The 24,100-nt window shown below is 46.2% G+C and overlaps 1 protein-coding gene across 4 annotated transcripts in view; it reads left to right on the top strand.

Moving 5' to 3' along the window:
- CRYL1 (crystallin lambda 1) overlaps positions 1–24,100 on the top strand; it is a 144,926-nt gene that overhangs the window by 116,136 nt on the left and 4,690 nt on the right. For all 4 annotated transcript variants that reach the window (XM_045978273.1, XM_045978272.1, XM_045978269.1 and 1 more), the window contains 2 exons: positions 812–1,006; positions 20,326–20,431. In XM_045978273.1, the coding sequence (XP_045834229.1) occupies positions 812–1,006; positions 20,326–20,431 (301 nt within the window). The remainder of the gene's footprint in view (positions 1–811; positions 1,007–20,325; positions 20,432–24,100) is intronic.

Genomic DNA, 24,100 nt, shown 5'->3' with positions numbered 1-24,100 from the left:
TTGGGGAACAATTTATTGTAGTGCATTTGGCTTTTAATGGCAAGGCTAATCAGAAACCACTAAGCAGCATTTTCTTTGCACCGGGGATAATTCTCTTTGGGAATATTCAAGAACAGTTTCTCAAAATACACCAAAAAAACCAGAGCCCAAACTACAAGTGCTGGGCTAGGCAAGCATTTCCATTAGGACCTACTCACTGTGGACCAACCCTTCCCATCTCAGGGCGTATCATGATCTCGGGGCTGCGGTAGAGTTCCGGTGCTGTGTGATTTCTTGGTGAGATTTGATTTGGGTGGGGGGCAGACATTTGAGGCTTAACATGGAGGAGTAAGGAAATACCAAGTTTGAGAAGATGCTGTCAATGGTTTTTTAATACTGACACAGTAGAATAGCAAGAACCTGTGGCGATTCTTGTGGAGAGAGTGGCCCTGGAGGCTGGCTGGGGATAGGTAGAAGCCAACAGGTCTAAACAGCAGGTCGCTGAGGAATCCCATAGGGAGTTCAGGGTTTCGGGGATTAGCCCTGAATGTGTAGGATGGTCATCAGCACCTCCAAATTTCAACCCCATATGGTGGTACTGACTTTTCTATAAATAAAACCACAGAATTCTGTGCTCGGGTTTTTTCTTTCCCTCCTTTGTGGATTACTTTATATTTCAAGTTTCTTGTCATTGGATGCTAAATCTAAAAAGGCCTTTCTAAAGACAATCCGCCCCATCTGGCCATTCAAGCTAGGCAAACAGAGTCTGCCAGAACAGCACCCCAGCTCCAGGGCTGTCTTTTGACCCTCTCCCCTTCTGTCTCTCTGTAAGGTAAATCCACCATACTATGTGCCGTTGGTCGAGCTGGTCCCACACCCGGAGACGGCCCCTGCGACAGTGGACAGAACCTACGCCCTGATGCAGAAGATTGGACAGTCCCCAGTCAGAGTCATGAAGGAGATTGATGGCTTTGCCCTGAATCGCCTTCAGTATGCCGTCATCAGTGAGGCCTGGCGGCTCGTGGAGGTGCGTGGGCAGCTTCCAGCCTCCGACAGCTAGAGGGGAAGGTGGCCGCAGTGTCCTGGGGCCCCATGGGGGGCGGGTAGTGGGTGGGAAAGTCAGAAGCCCTTGGTCCTGCTTGCTCTGTTCTGGGGACTGAGGGCAAGCTCTTCTCTCGAGTTCAGTCAACAGGCAAGGAAAATAAAAGGTAAGAGAGCAATTCATTGTATGTTTCAGAGATTCCTCTGTTACAGTAAGTCATTTGATATTCACACCTGATGACAGACTTCTCTGTTTCCTGCCCTCTCATACCACTACCTCATAATTATCTCTGTGTGATACACTGCGTTTTCTCAGTCTCAGGTTTCCCCCCAGTTTTATAATTTTTTAAGAGGAGGAAAAAAATACATTTGAGTAACTTGTATCCTCTAAAGAAATCCAGTTTACTTCAAGAGCTTGAGGAAGAAACAATGCGTAAGCCTTAAACTTGTTAGCAATATGCTCTATGCTCATCTTATACATAAACAGGACATCACACACACACACACACACACACACACACACACACACACTCTTAACCTGTCCTTTCCTGGAAAGATTTTATACGTGACTTTAAAGATCACCTTGCTGCATACATTTGTATGAAGGACCTGGTGCTGGGCAGGATAGACAATGCGAGCAGCCACCAGATTTCAGTGAAGAGGCCAGGGGTCTCGGGCTCAGACCATCTGGTTTCTGTCCACTTGCTTGCTGATGCTTCCCCAGCTTCGGCATGGATAAGCAACACTGTCTGCCCACTCTCCTGCTGCAGAAACACGGTAGTGTGAGTGAGGGTCTGTCCGGGTACATAAGGCAGAGGGAACTGGAGCTCAGGCTGAATTGTCTGCTCCTGGAATAGGCCCACTCCTTGGCTTACTTCCTGTGGGAGCCTGCGAATCCCAGCCTGAGACAGGAACGAGGAGGCTGGCCTGTGGCCATTGTGTTTCAGCTTCCCAGTACATGATGTATGTGTTGCTCCCGCATCCTGGTTCTGGTGTTTTATCCCGTCCTTGTTAGATGCGTCATCTGCTCTGACTGCCATGTGCGTTTACCACATAAAGCTACAATTCTGTGTCCTCACTGTTTAAATCCACTTAGGGCTCCTATATCGTCAAGGCAGAGTCCTGGGATTTTCATTGTTAAGTTTGTAGTCTTAATTTTCTCAAATTGTGGAATGTCAGTCAGTAGTAGAGTATTTTAAAGAACACACTGAGCTGAAAACACCCCGTGGAACTGTATTAAAAATATTTCCACTTATCTAGAATAGGGGAACACTTTAACAGACCACAAGAAAATCTCAATATGACAGTTAAACACTGCGAGAGCTTTTAAGGCAGGTTTTTTGTTGGTAAGGTAGCTTGTGCCCTAAAGAGATAAAAGCCCTGAGGTAAATCTTGTTTTCTCCAATCAGAATGATGTGAGCCAACTCAACGGAAAAACTTGGAGGCTCTGGTATAATGGAATTAGGTGGGAGTCCTCCACAAGAATTCTCTCTGTGTTGACCACAAAGTGGAACTAGCTGTGGTTTGAGAGCTCCGGGTTTGGAAGAGCAGTGGAGGGAGAGCTAGAAGGGTTGTTGAATTTGTCTGCTCTGGGTGTTCTCATTGCCTTATTTTGCCCACCCTCCTTTTGATTGTCCTCTCTCCAGGGGCCGATAGTGGACTGAGTATATTCATGTTCCTGACTGGCAGGAATGTTCTCAGGGATGACATATCTGAGAATCCTGCTTGTTTCTCTATGTTGGCTGCTGTGGAACTCGTGTGCCTGGAGTCCCTGTAAGGCACCGAGCACTAAAATCCAGCAGGACACGGTTTCTGACAGACTGAGATGAGGCTACGGAAATGAGAAGATAAAGTGTGAATAGAACCTCAAGAATTTTTTTGGTGAATGTCTAGAAGACAACTCGCTTTTAAAAAATAAAGATGATCTACAGACAATTGAGGCAGATGTAGAACTTGCAGGCCCCTCTCTCCAGGGTGGTATGAGGCGGGAATGGAACGGCGGACATCCCTGAGCTCTGCTGAGACTAAGTGACAGGTGGAGTGTTTCAGCTGTGGGGCAGGGGCTCAGAGGGGGCACACGTGGAGGGGGTAGGGGCGCCCGTATTGCGGTCCGGGTGCTTCTGCCATCGCTGCGAGAGGCACCCGCTCTGTTGACCAATCAGACGTGGAAAGGCCACTAACACACTGGGCGTGCACCTGCTCCCAAAGTAGTTGCTTCTGAGGGCAGAGATGCTGCAGCTGTGGGCTGTGAACATCCATACAGCAGGCCCTGCTTTCCTCAGATCCTGGGGCTAGCAGAGCCCCAGAGAAATCTTCCCCGGCTCACCTAAGTGGCCATAGGCTCCTCCCTCTGAGTTCTCAACACTGCAGCCCATCAGACACACAAAAGACACGTTTTTCTTACCTCCCACCACCCTCCCCTTGGGACTGGTGGATCAATATTTCTGCCCATTAGGTGAGTTGGTTTAAGAAGTCTTGACTTTATCACTTGAATTTCTTGAAGGAAAACCTGTGCCGCTTGGGGTTGGTTTCCACTTAAGACATGGAAAATTAGGCAAGGTGAGAAAACCTCTCACAAGCCCCACCTTGCTCCGTGCGAATCTGCACGCACGTGCTGAGCCCCAGTCAGCACTGGGGTTGAATGACACCCTTTTGACTCACAATTTCAGAGCCAGTCGAACTTGAATTTAGATTTTAGGGTGTTCCAAGTTTACCTCAAAACATCTAGGAGCAACTTTAGTATAAAAAGGAGCTGAATTGGGGATGTTTTACAGTAAAAATTGAAGATTTTTATACTTCTTAATCTCAAAAGATACAAAGATATTACAGAGTTTATCTTTCTAAGACCGTCTCCTTCTGGGGTGGGTCTTGTGTGTGGGCCAACACACTAAGGCTCAGCCTGGATGTAGAAAACACCATGAGCTGAGATGAGCAGGGTTGCTCTCCTCAAGGACTCACTATGGGCGCTTCAGTCTCTCTCCTTTCTTGAGCATGTTGAAATTTGGCAGAACCTTTTCTCTTTGACCCAGACTAGGGCTGGTGTGTTTCCAGGTATGGAAGCTACAAGGTGACTTGGTTGCAGAGCAGTGGGAGACCTTGGGCAGAACATGGGGCTGCATGCCGCTGTCCAGGCTTCTCGGGTGTGCATCGGGGTGGATTGAGGAATCCTGTCCCACGTTGTCTGAGTGTAAACAGCCCTGCACAAATCAGCTCCAAGTGTGAATTTCTAGGGGTCCTACCCATGCGTTAGGGTATGAGCTGCAGTGGGACAGGCAGGGGGCCTGACCAGAATGATGGTTTGCGTTTCCACTCAGCCATGGTGATGTCTTACGCAGTTGTCAGAGGAGAAGAAGGACGCTGTTTGCCACTTGCTAATTTTGTTGATCTGGTAGGTTACATCAGTTAATTTTCCTGTGTTGATGCAGCCTTGCGCACCTGGAATAAATTCCACCAGGTGTGTAATTCTTTCTAGAGCTTGCTGGGGTCTGTTTGCTTATGTTCTGTTGAGAAGTTTTTTCTAAGTTCAGAAGAAATATTGGTTTTGTAGTTTCGTGGTATTTTTTTTTTTTACTGTCTTTATTTGATTTTGATATGAAGGTAACACTGCATTAGCCAACAAAGTAATAGTGCATAGTATGAATTGGGAAGTTTTGCCTCTTTATTTTCTGGGAGAGATTATAAAATTTTTGTTAATTCTTCTTTAAGTGGTAGAATTAATTCTCCAGTGAAGCCACCTGGGCGTGGGAGGGCTCTTTTCCAAGAGATTTTTAATTACAGGTTCAGCTTCTTTAATGGTTAAAAGAACCATTCAGGTTATCTGTTTCATCTTGGTTGGGTTTGGGGGGGCTGTGGTTTTTAAGAAATTGTTCCATTTCTTCTGAGTTATTGAATTCTAGAGCTTAAAGTTGTTGGCTTTATAACTTTTTGTAAAGTTGGCTATATAACTTTTTAACTCATATCCTCTTCGTATCTACAGGGTCTGTAGTGATATCCCTGGCTTCATTCCTGATGTGGGGGATTTGTGTCTGTTCTCTTTTTATTCCTGTCAGTCTTGCTAGAGCTTATCAATTTTATTGATTGTTTTGAAGAAACAACTTTTTGTTTCATTGATTTTCTTTATGGTGTTCCTGTTTTGAGTTTCATTCACCAGCTCTGAAGGGCCTATTGTAATACTTGCAGCCGAGCATGGGTGAGAAATTCTAAGGGTGGAGCAGGGAAAGGTAAGGGAGGTTCCTGTGAAGACCTGCCCATTCCAGAAGAGGAAGGTGAGCTGCAGACATCATTTCCTGGTCAGAAAGAGAAAGTGCTGAGAATAAGACACACCTTGTCTTAGTGGCAGTCTAGACCATGACACACTCTCTTGCCTCTTGCCATCAACTGTGATTTTGTCTGGCCCCACACAGCTGTGTAAACTCGGCAAAGACAAGGGCTATCTGGGAGCAAGATGGGCAGCCAGGTATCTGATGGAACAGGGTTTCTGGCTTTTGCTGTATTGTCTCACTGGTGCTCACCGCATGTGTTTCCTTCCAGTTTGGCTTCAGAATTGGGATGGAGCAGGCTTTGTAGGCTTGGAAATGCCAGATGGACAAGTCTGGCTACAGTCTAGTAGCCCAAGATTAGGTCACTAGGGGACAAGATCCTGTTGGCCAGGAATATGATTTTAAATCAATATTCTTTAAAAAAAATTTTTTTTTAATTAACATATAATGTATTATTAGCCCCAGGGGTTCAGGTCTGTGAATCGCCAGGTTTACACTTCACAGCACTCATTATAGCACATACCCTCCCCAATGTCCATAACCCAACCACCCTCTCCCTACCCTCCTACCCCCGGCAACCCTCAGTTTGTTTCCTGAGATTAAGAGTCTTTTATGGTTTGTCTCCCTCTCGATCCCATCTTGTTTCATTTATTCCTTTCCTACCCCCCAAACCCCCACATTGCCTCTCAACTTCCTCGTATCAGGGAGGTCATATAATTGTCTTTCTCTGTAAATCAATATTCTTAAGCTAATGAGCACAGTAAAGGAAGTTGTGCTGTGATAATAAACCCTTGCCCAGACAACAGCTGAGCTTGTACTGCCCATAAATTCTTGCCCCATCCAGGTAGGGTAGGTGGAGGTGAGCTGGAGTCAATCAGGAAGCCATGAGCAGATTCTCAGCCTGCTGGAATGTGTTGGTAATGAGCTTTGGTAATTGCTTATCTCAGCTTTTAGTCATCCTTCTGAGCAATATAATTGTGAGGCTAGATTTCTTTTCTTCCTGCCCTGAGCTGCAGAAATTCAGTTCTCGGTTTCTTGTCGGGCAGGTGTAGTTTATGGGATCTAGATCTCATTCCTTTTATGAAGAATGGTTTCAGTTAATAGAGTGTGTCTCAGAGATCATGTAGTAAAATTAACCGAGGAAACTTTCTATGATAAACTCGTTCAGGGGTTTCTGTTGAATATAATTATGAGACTGTCACAGAGGAATTAGGAGTCTTAGCACAGGGAACCCCCGAGGATCATCTCCTCATCAGTTAACTTCAGTTTGTGTAGTATTTAGAAGTTTACAAAGCACTTTCATTTATAGTTTTCATGATTTGCAGATATTTGCAGATCATCCCGTCTGAAAACCATGAGAGGGACATTGTTATTTTTGCCCTTACAGATGAAGACCCTGGCTTGAGAGGGTGAGTGGTTTGGTCCCCATTCTTTAATCCAGGAGGGACCCATGCCCGGGCCACTTCCGGCCCTTGGTGTCTGCACGCGTGAGCGGCGGCTCCAGTGGCTCTGTTTCTCCTTGGAAGGTGAAGAGGATGGGACAGTGTCATGTATGGAAAGGGCTGAGGACATGCCTGGCATAAAGTGGTTTTGTAAGTGTTATGGACTGTGGTCCTGGTAACGACGCCCGTGCTTTCTGAGTCGCCAAATGCCGTGTAACTTTTTGTATGCGACAGCTGCCACCAGTGTGTTAGCCCTGAGCTGAAGTGTTCCCATCCTGGCTACAAACGTGAGGCCAAACATGAGGCTTCTGGAAGGCAGCAGGGGCCTCACTGGGAGCTTGTGTGACATGCAGCCCCCGAGGGCCCACCCCCAGACCTGCAGAACCAGACTCTGCATTTTAATAAGCTCTGCAGGACATTCCTAGGCTCTGTGAAGCTAGAGGAGCCCTGGCTCTCTCCCCCATGAGACCCTGATCTCAAAGTTTTGATGTGTTGTATTTCATCTGTTTTAAGGTAAACTATTTTTTTTTAAACATTTTAGCATCTTAGTTTTATAGGCAGTATTCTTTTGCCTTAATAGAACATTAAATACTAATTTAACTTTCAATTGATCCAGGCTTAATTTCAGTGAGATAGAGTATATTCTACTGTCCTTTTTGTCTTTTCTCCTTCCATGTTCTTCTGTCCCCGTATGTCCCTTGTTTCTGACCCTCTCTGTGTGACTCAGGCTTACGACAGATAAACATGCAACTCTAACCAGCTTCTGCTTAGTGGAGAGACTGTTACCTGGTCACTTTATAAGCTATGATTTCCAGTTCTAGTTTTGTGACATTGAATACCTCGGGTTATCCCAAAAGTTATATGAAAATCAACTTTAAAAAAGGATTTACTTCACTTCAGTTAAAACACAAACACATGAGAACAAAAGAATGCTAGGTTGTAACTGCCCGGGAGATGTCAGTCATTATTCCAAATCAAAGCCGGCCTTCCGTGGGTCCTGTGGAACTGGTGGGAATGGGTGCCCAGACGGCGTCTTCCTTGTCATACCAGCCACGCACTTTGCATCAGCCACCCTCATTCAGCCTTTTGATTCCTGGAGTAGGGATGCAAATCATGGCCGGGTTTTCCTCTTATTAGTCATGGGCCTGTGTGAACACCAGTGGGTCCCTCCGGGGTGACAGCCGGGAATAAGCAGGCTTCTCATACTTGCAAATCCTGTGTGCCTGTGCAGCGTGCGCTTGGGCTCCTGTTGGCCAGATGAATGAGCTGCCTGCTTCCTCAGGAATTGCCACACTTAAATCAGATGTACAGCAAGCTCTCCTGCGGAATGGGAGGAGACACAAGGAACAGAAAGGGGCGAACGCATATTTTAGGGGCAGAGATGACCTGAAATCGTAATTTGACTACTGTAACCATCTCTTACATTTCTCTCACGTGTGCTGCGGCCATGTGGAGGTGATTTCTTCTCTCCTTTTCTAAGCCAGTATTAGTGCAGGTCCAGTTCTCCAAGTTCACAATAATGCTCAGGAAGTTTACTTCCCACATACTCAGCATTCGGAGAAGAAACCCATACCGGACAGTAGGCTACCTCTGTGGCCTGTGGTTTTCTGACAGCCTGGGGAGACCCAGCATTTCACTGACTGCTCTTTTCCATAAAATGTCCCCTTGAGTAGGTACCCTGTGACCGAGGGACTATGTTCCCTGCCAATCACTCAGCCTTCTCTCTGGAAGAGAAACAGTACAAGACAGGCCAATGAGGCTGAAAAGAAGAAAATGGGGCAGAATCAAGCTAGGGCACTTGTTTCACTGGCTTCGGGATCCGGGAAGGCAACAGTAGTCTTGTGGTTTGAGAGGCTTGACAAGAAAAAACATGTTCAAAGCAGTTGCTTACAGGCACTTGGAAGGTAGGGTTATGTTAGAAGCTTTTCTTTGCAGGGAAGGTGTTGGAAATGCTGTGGGCTGCTCCAGGCTATGGCTAACCTGGAATGTGTCCAGGGGGAAAAAGCTGAGGCTTGATTAAGCAAAATATTACGGTTCAGACGTTGGCGATGTCTGTCTGTGTACTTGGCAAGATGAGTCACGTAGGACAGTGGGTCATGTAAAGGGAGGCTAAAGGAGTCAAGAAAGACCCAAGCTCCTGCCCTCCACACTGTACCTTCAACTGTAGGATTTTCTACATTTTATATAAACTTAACAATTTAGTTGTTGTTTTTTTTTTTAATTAAAGAGATAATGTATAAAGTGTCTGACTGAACCTACTTGTGACTGAAAAGAACCAGCCTCCAGCAGCTCTGTTCCCTGAACTCTGGGATCTGGGAATCTCTTTACCCTGCTCTGAGCCTCACATTCTTCCAGAAGTGATGCCACCGCCATCCGCCCGTTTCTTTTCTTGAATATTTTATTTATTTATGTACAGAACAAGAGAGAGAGAGCACAAGCTGGGGGAGCAGCAGAGGGAGAGGGAGAAGCAGGCTCCCCGCCGAGCAGGGAGCCCGCTGCTGGACTTGATCCCAGGACCCTGGATCATGACTTGAGCCAAAGGCAGACAGTTAACTGACTGAGCTATCAGGTGCCCCAATTCTCTCTGCCTGTTTCATTCCTGGGCTGGGCTTCCCTTTGGGGGACCAGCCTTGCTTGGGCAGGTCTCCTGGCATCATATGGGGAAGGCATGTTTCCCCTCACTTCCTGTCCAGTGCCTTCCCTTGCCCTTGCCTGCCTCATGCTGTCTTTCCTTCTTTTGTGTCCATCTGCTCACTTCAGGTGTGGCGTACATGGAGTCCTCCAGCCTGCCATCTCCACTCTTCCCTATTCTGCTCTGCATTTCTTTTTTCTTTCTCACCAAGGCACAATTCACCCAGCACAACTCTTTCTTAAGATATTTTTCTGCCATTTCTACATTATTTGTTGTACCTCCTGAACATATAGCCCAGACATCAGTATGATGAGGGAAACTGTCTCCCACTCCTCCAGCACCTGAAGCACACCCACTTTTCCATCTTATTCACACGCCCTGGGTCCCCTGTCCCATGCCCACCTGGCCTCTGTCTTTCTTGCCTTCCAAAGCCTGGGGTCAGCCTCTCTGTTGCAGCAAGTTCATCACCACTTGAGGACACCAAAGAGTTCTCTTGGCTCTAATTCTTCAAGCTCTTTTACCCTGTGAAGGTTTCCCAGGGGCTGTCATGGACCCATCATGACTGTCCTTTTCCTCATCGCCACCCTGTTTCTCAGGGCAAGGACCCAGCTGGCTCACCGGTTGGGAGCACAGGGCCTTTGGAGCCGGTGTGTCATGTCCTCGACCAGGACCATCTTCCCAATTAGTCCTTTCACACTGGCTTTAAGCTCAGAGAGCTTCCTGTCCATGGCCTTCTGGTCAGAGATACCAAGAGAAGGCCATGCTTTTTGTCTGTAGGGCAGCCCTGAAAGGACACGGAGTATCTTGGCATCCTAAGAAGTCCCAGAACTGTAGCAGAGCCCAGAGCCATGGCTCAGCAAGTGTTTTGTGTCCAGCACTGACCCTGGGGGAGGAGGAAGTTAAGTAGACGCCATTCAGAGGCAAGCTATAGTGGCCGTCTGGTTGGACGGACTCAATCCACATAGCGCTCAAGGTGTGTTAAGATGCCTTGATGGGCTGCTGGGATTCTGGGCTGCAGGCTGGTGGCTTTGGGCACAAACAGCACCTGGCATGTTTGCCCAGCTCCTCCTGCTTCACACTGGAGCCGAGGTCTGCGTGCCACCTGTGCACAGGCTGGCCCCGTGTTCCTGGGCTTCCATCTGACTTGATGAGCAGCTAGACTTGGCTGTGGCACACACGGAAGAAATTTCTCCCCACAGCCATCCAAGGAAGATGGAAGCCCCTGAGGAAATGGCAGTTCTCTCTCTTCTGAAGGCCATAGTTGCTGGCTAGGAATCATCAGTTAACTAGAGTTCCTTCTAGTCCTGAGGGTCTGTAAGAAGTGATAGGATTTACTGTTTTATGGGAGGTTACTTTCCGAGCGGCCACACTGGCAGGCAACAGCGCCCTGTGGAAGGGAGAGCTCCTGCTGATTCAACATTTTGGAGACACCTCCAGACCCTGTTAATAGACAAATGTGAAGAAAATGTTAACCACTCAATTTTTTTTAAAACCTGCTTGGCATGCCTGGATTTCTTCAACTGTGTTTCAAGTAAAAACTTCAGCGCTAGTATTCTAACAACCCTTAAACAAAGCAAAATGAAAATGTTCTTACTCTAACTCCTGACTCCTTACCATCACCGACAGGTCATCCATCCATATAAATGATGGATTTCAGTTCCTCCAGGGTGAGTTGGAATGTTAACGGGCAGCAAGAATGGGCCCCTGAAACAGAGGAGGGAAGGAGGGAAGGGATCCCCAGAAGAAGAGGAGGAGAAGAGAGGCTACAAGTGAAACTGTGCGGCCTTGTCGCCTGGTCTCCTCTGCCTTCCATGAGATAGGCAGAAGCGGGCCAGCAGGACTGCTCGTGACCTGGGGCCACGAGGGCCGGAAGCTCTGCTAGAATTACAAAGGAGGGGCAGGCAGAGATGGGGCCGTGCTGTGCTTCTGGTTTTGGAGGGCGTGCTTATATTCCTGGTGCAAACCTCTTTGTGAAAACTTTGTCCCCAGAGGACCCCCCAGTGAAGGCCCCACTGCCCTGGTGGACCGCAGTAAACTTACATTTGCACAGAAGGGTGGATTCTTTCTGCTGTGTTTGTTTTCAGGTCAAGACTTTTCCTTTCTTCCCAGACTCTGTAATATATTGTTTTTCTCCCTGAAAGCATTGTTAAACCCATGGCACAGTAAGGAAAAAACATACCAGCCAGTTATTACCACCTGGGGCCTAAAGAGCTCTGGAGTGTCCCTTGTAGAGGGACAAAGTCTCTTCTCTCTTTTCCTTCCTGTTTTTAATTTGTTTCGATTTAAACAGCTTAATCAGAAGAATATTCAAAGGGAAAAAAGACCACCTGTGTTTCCCCCACCCTAAAGCAGTCAACAGCTTTTATTTTACTAGGTTCCTATCTTTTCTCTGTTAAGACGCTTTCCCTGAGAGGCATTTGTGTGTCTCAGTCAGCTGAGCATCTGACACTTGATGTCAATTCAGGTCTTGATCTCAGGGTCCAGGAATTGAGTTCCGAGTTCAGCGTGGAGTCTGCTTGGGACTCTCTCTCCCCCTGCCCCAACCTGTGCCCACAAGTGCTCACTCTCTTTCAAATCAATAAATCTTTTTTTTTTTTAAAGGAATACTTTCCTCAAGTTTCCATTTTTTAAAAATTTTTAAATTTTTTTATTAACATATATTATTAGCCCCAGGGGTACAGGTCAGTGAATCGCAAGGTTTACACACTTCATAGCACTCACCATAGCACATACCCTCCCCAATGTCCATAATCCCACCACCCTCTCCCGACCCCCCCCCCCCCAGCAACCCTCAGTTTGTTTTGTAAGATTAAGAGTCTCTTATGGTTTGTCTCCCTCGTGATCCCATCTTCCATTTATTCTTTTCCTACCCCGCAAACCCCCCACGTTGTATCTCCACTTCCTCATATCAGGGAGATCATATGATAGTTGTCTTTCTCCAACTGACTTATTTCGCTCAGCATAATACCCTCTAGTTCCATCCACGTCGTCACAAATGGCAAGATTTTATTTTATTTATTTATTTATTTATTTATTTTTTAAAAGATTTTATTTTTTATTTGTCAGAGAGAGAGAGAGAGGGAGGGAGAGAGGATCACAGGCAGACAGAGAGGCAGGCAGAGTCAGAGGGAGAAGCAGGCTCCCCGCTGAGCAAGGAGCCCGATGTGGGACTCGATCCTAGGATGCTGGGATCATGACCTGAGCCGAAGGCAGCTGCTTAACCAACTGAGCCACCCAGGCGTCCCAAGATTTGATTTCTTTTGATGGCACATAGTATTCCATTGTAGATATCTATACCACATCTTCTTTATCCATTCATCTGTTGATAGACATCTAGGTTCTTTCCATAGTTTGGCTATTGTGGACATTGCTGCTATAAACATTCGGGTGCACATGCCCCTTTGGATCACTACATTTGTATCTTTAGGGTAAATACCCAGTAGTGTGATTGCTGGGTCATACAGTAGCTCTATTTTCAACTTTTTGAGGAACCTCCATACTGTTTTCCAGAGTGGTTGCACCAGCTTGCATTCCCACCAACAGTGGAGGAGGGTTCCCCTTTCTCCGCATCCTCGCCAGCATCTGTCATTTCCTGACTTGTTCATTTTAGCCATTCTGACTGGTGTGAGGTGGTATTTCATTGTGGGTTTGATTTGTATTTCCCCGATGCTGGGTGATGTGGAGCACTTTTTCATGTGTCTGTTGGCCATCTGGATGTCTTCTTTGCAGAAATGTCTGTTTGTGTACTCTGCCCATTTCTTGATTGGATTATTTGTTTTTTGGATGTTGAGTTTGATAAATTCTTTATAGATTTTGGACACTAGCCCTTTATCTGATATGTCATTTGTGAATATCTTCTCCCATTCTGTCAGTTGTCTTCTGGTTTTGTTGACTGTGTCCTTCGCTGTGCAAAAGCTTTTGATCTTGATGAAATCCCAATAGTTCATTTTTGCCCTTGCTTTCCTTGCCTTTGGTGATGTTCCTAGGAAGAAGTTGCTGTGGCTGAGGTCGAAGAGGTTGCTGCCTGTGTTCTCCTCAAGGATTTTGATGGATTCCTTTCTCACATTGAGGTCCTTCATCCATTTTGAGTCTATTTTCATGTGTGGTGTAAGAAAATGGTCCAGTTTCATTTTTTCTGCATGTGGCTGTCCAATTTTCCAGCACCATTTGTTGAAGAGACTGTCTTTTTTCCATTGGACATTCTTTCCTGCTTTGTCAAAGATTGGTTGACCATAGAGTTGAGGATCTATTTCTGGGCTCTCTATTGTGTTCCATTGATCGGTGTGTCTGTTTTTGTGCCAGTACCATACTGTCCAAGTTTCCATTTTTAATGGGTTAATATTTCTTTTAGTTGATCTTTTTTTAAAAATCAAATTTTTCCCCTATTGTCAACTGTTCTAAGATAGTTCCAAGTTTTCTGTCACCCTAGTGCCTCCATGAACATCCTTGCCGGTAGTCTCTTCTTCTGGGGCTTTTCATAGCATAAATGCTGGCAGTGGGATCTCCCTGTCAGAGAGGAGCAATGTCTTGGCCACCTGACAGTCGTAGCAAAGACTCCTTCAGAGGAGTTAACCCATGTCTTTTGCCATCCATCGTACTCGTGGGCTCACCTCCCACCACCTCCCTTGTACAGTCCATCTTGTGTCCTTCTCATCTCCTTTCCCCTTGGCGCCCTCTCAGCAGTCTCTGGACAATGGGTGTTTTATGAATCAGTGTCCTGTTGCATCAGCCAATGTGGTGTTCAATCAGCTCTTCCACAAGTTAGCAAAATTTGCTTGAGTCATTCTGTAGGAATGTTTTTGCCTTGCTTCTAAGAAAACTTACAGGTTTTGGCAAGAAGCCGAAAAGCTCACCAACCTGACCACAAGCCTTTGAGTAGTAGTGGGGCTGCACTGAGCAGCGTTTTCTTTCCTTCTTATTAAAATCTTGCGTTTGCTTCACCTTCTCCCTGGAAGGTAGCGTGGGCGGGGGAGGGGTTGGAGCAGGTCTTTCCTCCTCTTGCTCTGGAGCCAGTTTCATGCAGTGTGGGGGAGAAGTAATGCTTGTCCAAGTGTATAGAAAACAAAACTATGTAATATGTAAATGGAGGGAACTAACTCATGGTTCTAGTTTGTTTCTCATGAGAAATGCTGTGAACCATCATGATAGTTCTTAATTTATACTTCAAAGTCTGTAACTCTGTTACTTTCTCTACCATTCACCAGGATTCCAGAGTTGGATATTCCTAAAAAAGAGTCCCAAACCCCTCTCTCATACTTGAGTTATTTCTACCTCAGTGATTATTCTTGTGTAGCTTATCCCTGAAACATCTTTGCAGGGGTGGTGGGGAGAGGGGAGCTCACTGAAGTTTAACTTTGTTCCGTCCTCACTCTAGAGATTGAGGTGGGCTCTCCCTGTATCTGCTGGTCCTTGGTCTCTGACCAGAGTGATACCCAAGACCAGGGGCGCCTTCGTGCCCTTGTTTGCTGCATTTCATTATCTGACATTTCCCGAAGATGAAACGGTTTCTGGGTCCCGTTTCTCAGTTGAGACAGGGCATTGAAGCTCAAACAGCTCTGGCTGGGGGCGGGGGGGTGGAAGGACTATAGCATGACCTACTACAGATTCCGGGTAGCAAGCCTGCATTCCTGGTGGCGATGGTGGAAGCCAAGTTAGAGCATTATTTGCACAAGAAAAACCAGAAAATTCAGGTTTGAGTGTGGTGAAAAATAGGGCAAAACCAAATAGAAGATCAAAAGCCGGGAAATAGTAAAAAAGAATTGGACAAGGAGGATGGCATGAAGAAAAATGAGGAAAGTAAGTGAAAATGAGGGCATGCAAAAAATACATAAACTGAATCAGAAAATTGGAAAAGAGAATGGGATGATCAGAGAGAAAGAAGAATAATTCTTTGTAGCTGGCAATCCGTAGGGGAAATAGTCCCAGGAGATTCATTCATCAATACTGTATCCCTAAATTTGCCAAACCCCCACCCCTTCTTCCGTGTCCTGACACCAAATCAACCTTTTGCCTGTTGTTGGCCATTTGATGTGTCTTCTCGCCTTCTCTCCCACAAATAAAGGGCTGGATCCAAGATACCTGAAAAGGAGGACAGTGCTCTGAACTTCTGTCCACTGTGAGGGTCTTGTTGGCTGGGACAGAGTGCCCAGATATTCAGTCAGACAGCCTAGATGTGGCTTTAAAGACAGTTGCTAAATGTGATTAGTTAACATCTACTCAGTTGACTTTAAGTACAGGAGCCTGGGCAGGCTTCATCCAATCAGTTGAAAGGCCTTAAGGGCAGAAGGGAGGTACCCACCATCCTCATTTCAGACTTGTTAATGCCCTCCATCACATAGGCCAATCTCTTGAAGTAAATCTCTTTATGTATATATAACTACTAACCCTCTCTATCTGGTAGGACCCCTCCTGATGCATCCCCAACATTTAATTATACTTCAAGCTTCTATCACAGGAGTTTGAGTACTTTATGAACTGTCTTGCATTGGCCCTTACTCATAGATGGCAGTCCTGCCCTCCCACCCCAGGATGGGCATGCATTCCCAGCAGGCAAGGTACCCAGTGTGTGTGCTGGTTGCTCCTAGGAAGTCTTAGGTTTTAGGTACGGGGACTAGGGAAAAGAAGGTTTCAATAAAGGGGATTCCTTACCACTCTGGCTGGACATGATGCTAACCAGGGTTTAAACTAACAGTGATCTAGTGTTTGTTGCGCTCTATGAGTTTTTGGAATCTCTTTTTTTTTAAAAAAAGATTTTATTTATTTATTTGACAGAGAGAGATCACAAGTAGGCAGAGAGAGAGAAGGAAGCAGGCTCCCCGCGGAGCAGAAAGCCCGACGTGGGGCTCGATCCCAGGACCCTGGGATCATGACCTGAGCCCAAGCCAGAGGCTTTAACCCACTGAGCCACCCAGAATCTTTTTAACCACTTGGGGCTTTTCTTTGTACGTGTGACTTGAGAATTAGGCCACAAAATGGAGGAAGTCCTAAAAGCTGTACTGCAAATGTTCACTGAACCAGAGACACACTGGAGTGGGTAGAGTTCCAGTCTTCAAACAAGCATGCAGTGTAGGATCTGTTTCCAGGGAATCGATGATCAGTGTGTTCAACTCCAGTGCCTGTTTCTACCTCTTACACCTGTGTGACCGTCGGTTGTGATTATTACTGATAATATCAGCACGAGGGCCACAGCTGTCACAGGATCCGGTGGACTGGAGCTTAGCGGCAAAATGAAGCTGCTGAGCTGCAGACTATCTTAATCATGAACCTTTGCCTCAGCACTGAGTGCCGCAGGGGTAAACTCAAAACCCAGACCGGCGAGCATCCTGGCTTCATTACTACTTAGGACCATTTCTTTTCTCTGCATGTACTTCTGGGCAAAACCTCAAGCCTAGAGAATCTACCTCAGAAAATCCAAATGGGGCAGAAAGAAGGAATTAGGAAGAAAAGATACTAAAACTTTTCCCTCTTCTCCCTTGTTCAGCTACTGAGTAGTAACCGATGAAACAGAGACAGTCACTTTGGTCATATTTGGGAACTGGAGGAAAGTGGGGCTCCTCCCCACATGCTGACAGAGGTAGAGAATCCTTCTAGGGCTTTATTTAGTCAGGGTCACTGTGAGCTTACATACTTCCAGATCCAAAGTTACTGCTCTTGGGTGGCTCACTTCTGGAGTATTTTGAAGTTTGCGGAAGTCAGCTCTAAACATACTGAACGCAATTAGAGAAGAAGAGAGCCAAGGCAAATAGCATTGCACATGTAGGATGCCTTCCGTATTTGCATCCTTTACAGTTTGAGCACCGTCTGGAAACTTCAGGCTGTTTGGGGTGTTGACTGGGAACCTTAGGGAGGGCCAGGGTGAGGACGGGTCTGCAGAGCCCCTGCCTGGCTGCCTTTCATGGCATTCCAGAGCTCACAGGGTTCAGGAATGCCACGGCAAATGCCTTTAGGCAGCCTGGAGAGACGACCAGAAGCCATCCTTCTGGCCCTAAGAGCTTGGTGAGGAGGGAGAGGAAGACAGGAATGCCTTCAACAATTACTTTCTTGATAGCTTTGGACACTACCATAGACTTTGTGTATACCATTTTCTCCTTGTTGCTGCCCCCTCGCCGCTTAAAAGCTTTGCTATCAGAAGTGAAGGGGGTAAAACCTGTCAGCATTTGAGTAAACAGAATAAATTAATTTGCTCTCCTTAGCAGTCCAAATGAACTTACAGTAGGATGATTTAAGAGAAGTAGGAAACCCAGCGAGACGTCATGAGAGCCTAGCAGACTAACCACACTTTGTGAGTGGGATGCCATCGAGCGTTGGAGCGGCTGGGGAGCTATGGGAGCTCACGTAGGCAGCTGGAGGCAGTGGGTGTGGGTGCGACCACTCTGGAAAGCATTTCGCATTAACCAGTAACATGGAAGCTGTTGTGCCCTAGGACAGCACTTCTCCTCTTGCATGTGTGCCCCAGGAGCCTGGAACAAGAACATTCCCAAATATTCATGAACTGTAGGATGGATAAGTAAACTATGATTTTATACCTCAACAAGAGCAGGCAGACTACAACTGCGCATAATGCGGGTGAATCTTAAACGCATAGAGTTGAGTGAAAGAAGCAAGTCACAAAAGAATGTGTGAGTCCATTTTGAAGAAGATAAAAATAGGCACAAAGTGAACTATGGTTTAGGAATGTAATCATAGATGGCAAATCTTAAAAGTAGAAAAATGGTCCTTAGAAAAATCTAGATGTTTGCCTTTGTGAAGGAGGAAGGAGGATACAGTTGGGAAGACAGGCATGGTGGTGTTGGTGGGTTGGGGGTGGGGTAGGCTTTTTAATTATCCTCTAAACCACTTATGTATAGTTTGTACTCATCTTTGTTTATCTCATACCCACAAAGATAGATGGAAGGTAGGCACTGACCATAGCACATACCCTCCCCAATGTGCATAACCCCACCCCCCTCTCCGACTCCCCTCCCCCCAGCAACCTTCAGTTTGTTTTGTGAGATTAAGAGTCTCTTATGGTTTGTCTTCCTCCCGATCCTATCTTGTTTCATTTATTCTTCTCCTACCCCCCTAAACCTCCCACGTTGCATCTCCACTTCCTCATATCAGGGAAATCATATGATAGTTGTCTTTCTCTGATTGACTTATTTTGCTCAGCATAATACCCTCTAGTTCCATCCACGTCATCACAAATGGCAAGATTTCATTTCTTTTGATGGCTGCATAGTATTCCATTGTGTATATATACCACATCTTCTTTATCCATTCATCTGTGTATGGACATCTAGGTTCTTTCCATAGTTTGGCTATTGTGGACATTGCTGCTATAAACAGTCAGGTGCACATGCCCAGATGGAAGGTAGTTCTCTCGAAATTTCTCAGTCACATGCTCTTCGTGGGTGGCTCTGTCTTCTTGGTTTTTTGGCTCCATCCCCTTTCTGGTCCCCACTCCAACATCACCATTGGTGGCCCAAACACCCCCTGGACCTGAGTGCTTGTGTTTTTTTCCCTCAGTAGCTGATGTAGGTGATCGAGTTAGAGGGTACAAATTCCCTTCCTTTCTCAACCTCGTGGGTGACTTTGAAATCTGGAAAGCGGAGATGTCACAGAGGCTCCAAGGAAGAGGAGGGACAGCAGGGGGAGCTCTAGCCTCCATTTCCTGAGCATGGAGGGCTTAGCCCAGACCTCCCCTGGGCCATCTGGAGGGCAGACTCAGCTCTCCCTGTTGGCCAGGGGGCCTGGTGAAGCCCTCTGCTGAAAGCTTTCCTCCACCACATAGACATATTCTCAAATAGGACAGCAGACAGCCCTTCCCAGGAAAGGTAGAGGACTGGCTCTGTAACCCAGAACAAGTGTGACAGAGTGGGGTGGGTCCTTTGTCCGAGCCTGTTCATGGTGCTGGCTGGATGCACTCCTGTGGGGAGGGCAGACCTGAGATTTCCACAGCAGAGCATTTCAGCCTCTACCCCGGGACTTTGGTAACTGGGGGCCGCCGAGGCTGCCAGCGGAGGAGGGATCAGCCAGAGCAGCCACACTCGGTGGCCTTTTCAGAAGGCAGACCTGGCCTAGCTGTCCGGCAGAAGCATCTCTCTCCTCACCATGCTGCTTGTGGAAGAAACCACTCAGAAAATAGGAACTGGAGACTTAGCAGTCATTCTAGTGGTGTGACCACTGCAGACTTGGGGGAAATCTGAAGGCTTCCCATGTGCCCTCTGACAGCTGCAATGCCCAAGGTGAACTTCGCCTCAGACCAAGAGGAGCTTGCCGTGGAGCGCCATGCACACCAATTTGTGCTGGTGCGTCCCTGCTCCTTCCACAGTGGTGCGAGGTCAAGGCCGTCTCAAAAACAGGCAACACAGAGGGCCGATTTGACCTCTAACCTGAACATAACAACAACTTGCCTCCTGCTTTGCCATTCACGTTTGCGGAAGGTTCCAGGGCCCCACCTTGCCAACAACACACAGTTCTAAGCTGCATTTCATCAAAGAATGTCATTTTTACAAACTCATTAAAAGCTGAACAAGGCTGGGCTTGTAGGCAGGCAAAGCCTGGAGAACGACTCTTTAGTTCTTTTGATGGCTCTGATCTTAGCGTCCAGATCTCAGGCAAATATGTAGAAAGGCCTTCTTGGCCATTTCTACCAATACCCTGCTCTGACTTCTTCCCCTTCCCTTCATCCTCTCCCCCTTCTCCAAAGCTGTGAGTGATAACACAGCTTAGAAGGTAGAGAAGGGAAGACAGGCAGGTTGATTGCAGCCATGGAAAAAGTGAGTTGCTGTTTGACCATTTCACAAAATATTCTCTTTTCAGGATCTGTTTATATGTTACAGTTTTGTCATGCTAAGTCTGCTGAAAATACTATTAGAGCACTTTGGAGAGTATTTTGGGATCGTAGTCTAAAGAAGTTAGTTTGAAAAGTGAAGGCAAGAAAATTTTCTTTCCAGAGGACTCATCTGTGTGCTGCCCCATTTTCCCCATTCAGGAAGGAATTGTTTCTCCGAGTGACCTTGACCTTGTCATGTCAGATGGCCTTGGCATGCGGTATGCGTTCATCGGACCCCTAGAAACTATGCATCTGAACGCAGAAGGTATGTTCTGCTTCCATCAGGGTGAAGATGCAAATTCTGTGCTGTTCAGTGGTCTTATGGGTTTTGTCAACGGTACAGCTTTGCCTTTTTTTTTTCTTTTTAAAAACAACTGAATAGAAACAGTATCATATGAAAGAGCTAGTGCCAGCCCTGGGAACTCATAGATAGGGGCCGTGTCCTGAGATGTCAGTGCACATGGAATCCAGGAACCTCAGAGCTCGGCAGGCAAACAGCACTCAGGTGGGAATGAAAAGACAGACAGGCGAGGGTGTTGTCATGGAGACTTTGCTCCATGGCATCCAGCCCGGCAGAAGATAAAGTTGGGTTTTCCTGAGAAAGGTGATGCAATTGTTTACAGAGGTAATATGGACAGATAAGGGAAGTGACCACCTCGGCTGTACATATCTTCTGCCTAAATATGAACAGCTTCTCTGTGTGACTTGCCTGTTTTAGGTCACGGGCAGCCATTCAGGGCAGGCCCATCCTTTACCCCAGAAGCCGACTTCAAAGGGCGCAGGGAGGTAGGTACAGGCCCGTGGTCTAGTGACTCTAACAGAAAGCTACATTGAGAAAGGGGAGAAAACCTTCAAGAATGAAATGATCAGCCACATCTTAAGTGTTTGAAAAGCAAGGACTCAAACCTACACCAAACTGAAACAAAATAAATTTTATCTTGGAATACTGAAAAAATAAAATGAAGTTAAAATTAAAAAAAATTTTAGTGCTCGCTTCGGCAGCACATATACTAAAAAAAAAATTTTAAAAGCTATGAATGAAAATCTAGGAAACTATCACCTAAATGTCATTACTACTTGCTATCTCTTGGTGTTGAAATTATAAGTAACTTTTACTACCTTTTTGCTTTTCTGTGTTATCATACTTTTCTACAATTATTGCCATATTATTTTAATAATTATATTATTAACATGTAAAACATATGTAGAAAGAGAAAAGGAACATTGTATTCAACTTCATGGTCCACATTTAATAAAAATGTTGAGAAACTGGAGCTTATCCAAGAGAAGGTGACCAGAGAACAGTGTGCGCATGTGTGTGTGTGCGCGCGTGTGTGTGCGCGTGCGCGCCTCTGTCTGTGTCTTACGTGAGGGTGGAACCAGATTGAAAGAGTGGCCGTGGCAGGCAGACAGATTTAGGCTCAGTACATGGCAGGAAGTTTCTAGTAACTGAAGCTGACATTGAGGGAGAGGGCTATGCTACGAGTGGGTGAATGGGCCAGGCGAGGGCCGTTGCTCACCTGTCAGGATGTTTCAATATCAGGCAGAGATACCTGTAATGAAGTGGGAAGTTGGGATAAGTGACCTCTGGGAGTCTGTTTGACTTAGATTTTATAATTCCATGATCTCTTGGTAATAGTTCAGTTTTTGCCACCAGAGTTAGTGAAGTATAACTGCCAGTGAATAAGTCAAGGCAGTTTTGCCAGTCGTAGTCTTGCAAGGCCACATGTGGTGGCTTGAGAGGACTGGTCTTGTGTATCAGGCCAATGTGCTTCAGTAACTGACTTGACTCTTCCTTAAAACTGAGCATGGCCAAGAGTCACTGGAGGAACAGGGGACTGTCTCCCAGCACGAGCATATTGCTTTTATAGTGCGATGACAGTTGAACACGGGAAGAAATGTAAAGAAAGAGGCCCTCATAAAAGTGAAACAAGAGTTTTGAAGTATCATGAAAATAAAGTCTTGGAGAATTTCAAATGCTTTTTCAGCCAGAACCTTAAAAGTGGCGAACATATTTAAACATTTTCTATCCATATAGACACTCTTTAGTAACCACCATGTTTTTCTCTTTTTAAAGTTTTTTTTTTTTTCCTTCAGAGAAATAAGGTCAGGTATCATGAGACATCAATAGGGAGACAACTGAGAGCAGCTTTGACTCTGAAACAAATAGAAACAGAAGCCAATGAAACCAGAAACTCAAGAACCAAATAGTGTGGCAGACAGGAAGGAGGCCTGTAACAATTTTTCAGACAAAGCAGATATGATAAGAAAACCTAATTGACTTGATATGATAATGGTGGACGGATGTAGTTTTCAACTTCAGAGCATTCCAAAGACCAGAGTTAGACTGTTATAAGATCTGGCTTGGAACCAATGGAAATGTTTATTACTCTTCACAGTGTCATCCAGAATATATCAAGATTGGGCGCGGTGTGGGGGGTGGGGAGTTCTTTTTTTTTGATGTTGTTTTCATAAAGCCAGCATCTCAGGTTTAGGCTAGTTATTAGTCTTAAAGCTACAGTTAATCTAGAAGTGGTAAAAATATTTTAGGATGTGTTTTTAATCGGATAGAATGGCACCCGAAAAGCTGGAGGCCAGCACGCCTACTTTGCCTTTTGGCTGCTTTCTAAAGGCAACCCCCTTGAAGTACAGGCTCTCAGAATGGGGAAGCTGGTCAGTGGAGCCGGTCAGCCTGGGTGCCCCCCTGCCTTCCAGCACAAAGCTTCTAGCTTTCTGCACGTGAGTTCCCTCACCTCGAAAGTGGGGACGGCAACCCCCCACCTCACAAGTGCGCCCTCACAAGGTGAGGTGCCCACCTCACAAGGGCGGTGTGAGAGTGAAGCCAGGAGGAAATGCTTGGACAGATGGCTGACACAGATGAAGTCCCTTGTTGTGTTCATACAGAGTTTGGTCTCGTTTTTTAATTCACTACTCCTACAATTTTGTCTTTTGACTCTCCCAAAAAGAAATACAGAATGAATACACAGTTAAGACATTTTTTACAATAGAACGGTGAAATCTCCAGACTTTAACAGTTTGGTTTGTTTCTTTGCTAAGCTTTTAGACCATTAGTTCAGCCAAGAGAATTGCCCCTGATCCTCCTGGCCGCATTCTGGGCGCTTCCTGGGTTTACTTCTGCGTGGGGAATGACTGTCTCAGAATCGGCAGCCTCTGGAAAACATCTCCCGTCCAAGCGGATGTTTACCATCCTGCCTCATAAAATTTCCTCCTGTATGTAAATGCTTTCTCTCTTTCCCTCTCTTTTTTATTAAAATTTTTTTATTTTTGGGGGCACCTGGGTGGCTCAGTGGGTTAAGCCGCTGCCTTCGGCTCGGGTCATGATCTCGGGGTCCTGGGATCGAGTCCTGCATCGGGCTCTCTGCTCAGCGGGGAGCCTGCTTCCCTCTCTCTCTCTGCCTGCCTCTCTGCCTCCTTGTGATCTCTCTCTGTCAAATAAATAAATAAAATCTTTAAAAAAAATTTTTTTTTATTTTTTCTTTAATCTTCCTAATTGACATGCCTACGTGGTGGGTTTGGCTTGCTTATGTGGAGCTGTTAGCCCTGGGACTTTCAGGAGTTAAGGGGCCCCGGGTAGGTTTCTGTCTCCACCCTCCTCGCCTCCCCGACCTCAGGTGAGGTCTCACTCACTCAGGTGGGAATTAGATAATGTTGCTCTGTGCTTTGGGGCCTTTTTGATCTTCCTTAATAAGTTCTACGAAATTCTGTCTCTTAAAAGCAGGTGAATTCACGTAGGTGTGGGTTAATACGCTGTGAGAAAACCAGACTCCTCTGGTGTGGGCAGCAGTTAGGGCTCCCCAAGAAACCGAACACCCAGAGTGTGCTTCTGCGGTCACAATGGGGCTGTGTGCCTGCTCCGTAAACACAAACCGAGGAAGGCTCTCTGCCTATCCACCCACCGTGAGCTGTGCTGAAA

The sequence above is a fragment of the Meles meles genome, chromosome 14 (genome assembly GCF_922984935.1).
Source record: "Meles meles chromosome 14, mMelMel3.1 paternal haplotype, whole genome shotgun sequence".
NCBI lineage: Eukaryota > Metazoa > Chordata > Mammalia > Carnivora > Mustelidae > Meles > Meles meles.
This window is presented reverse-complemented; position numbering and strand designations above follow the sequence as displayed.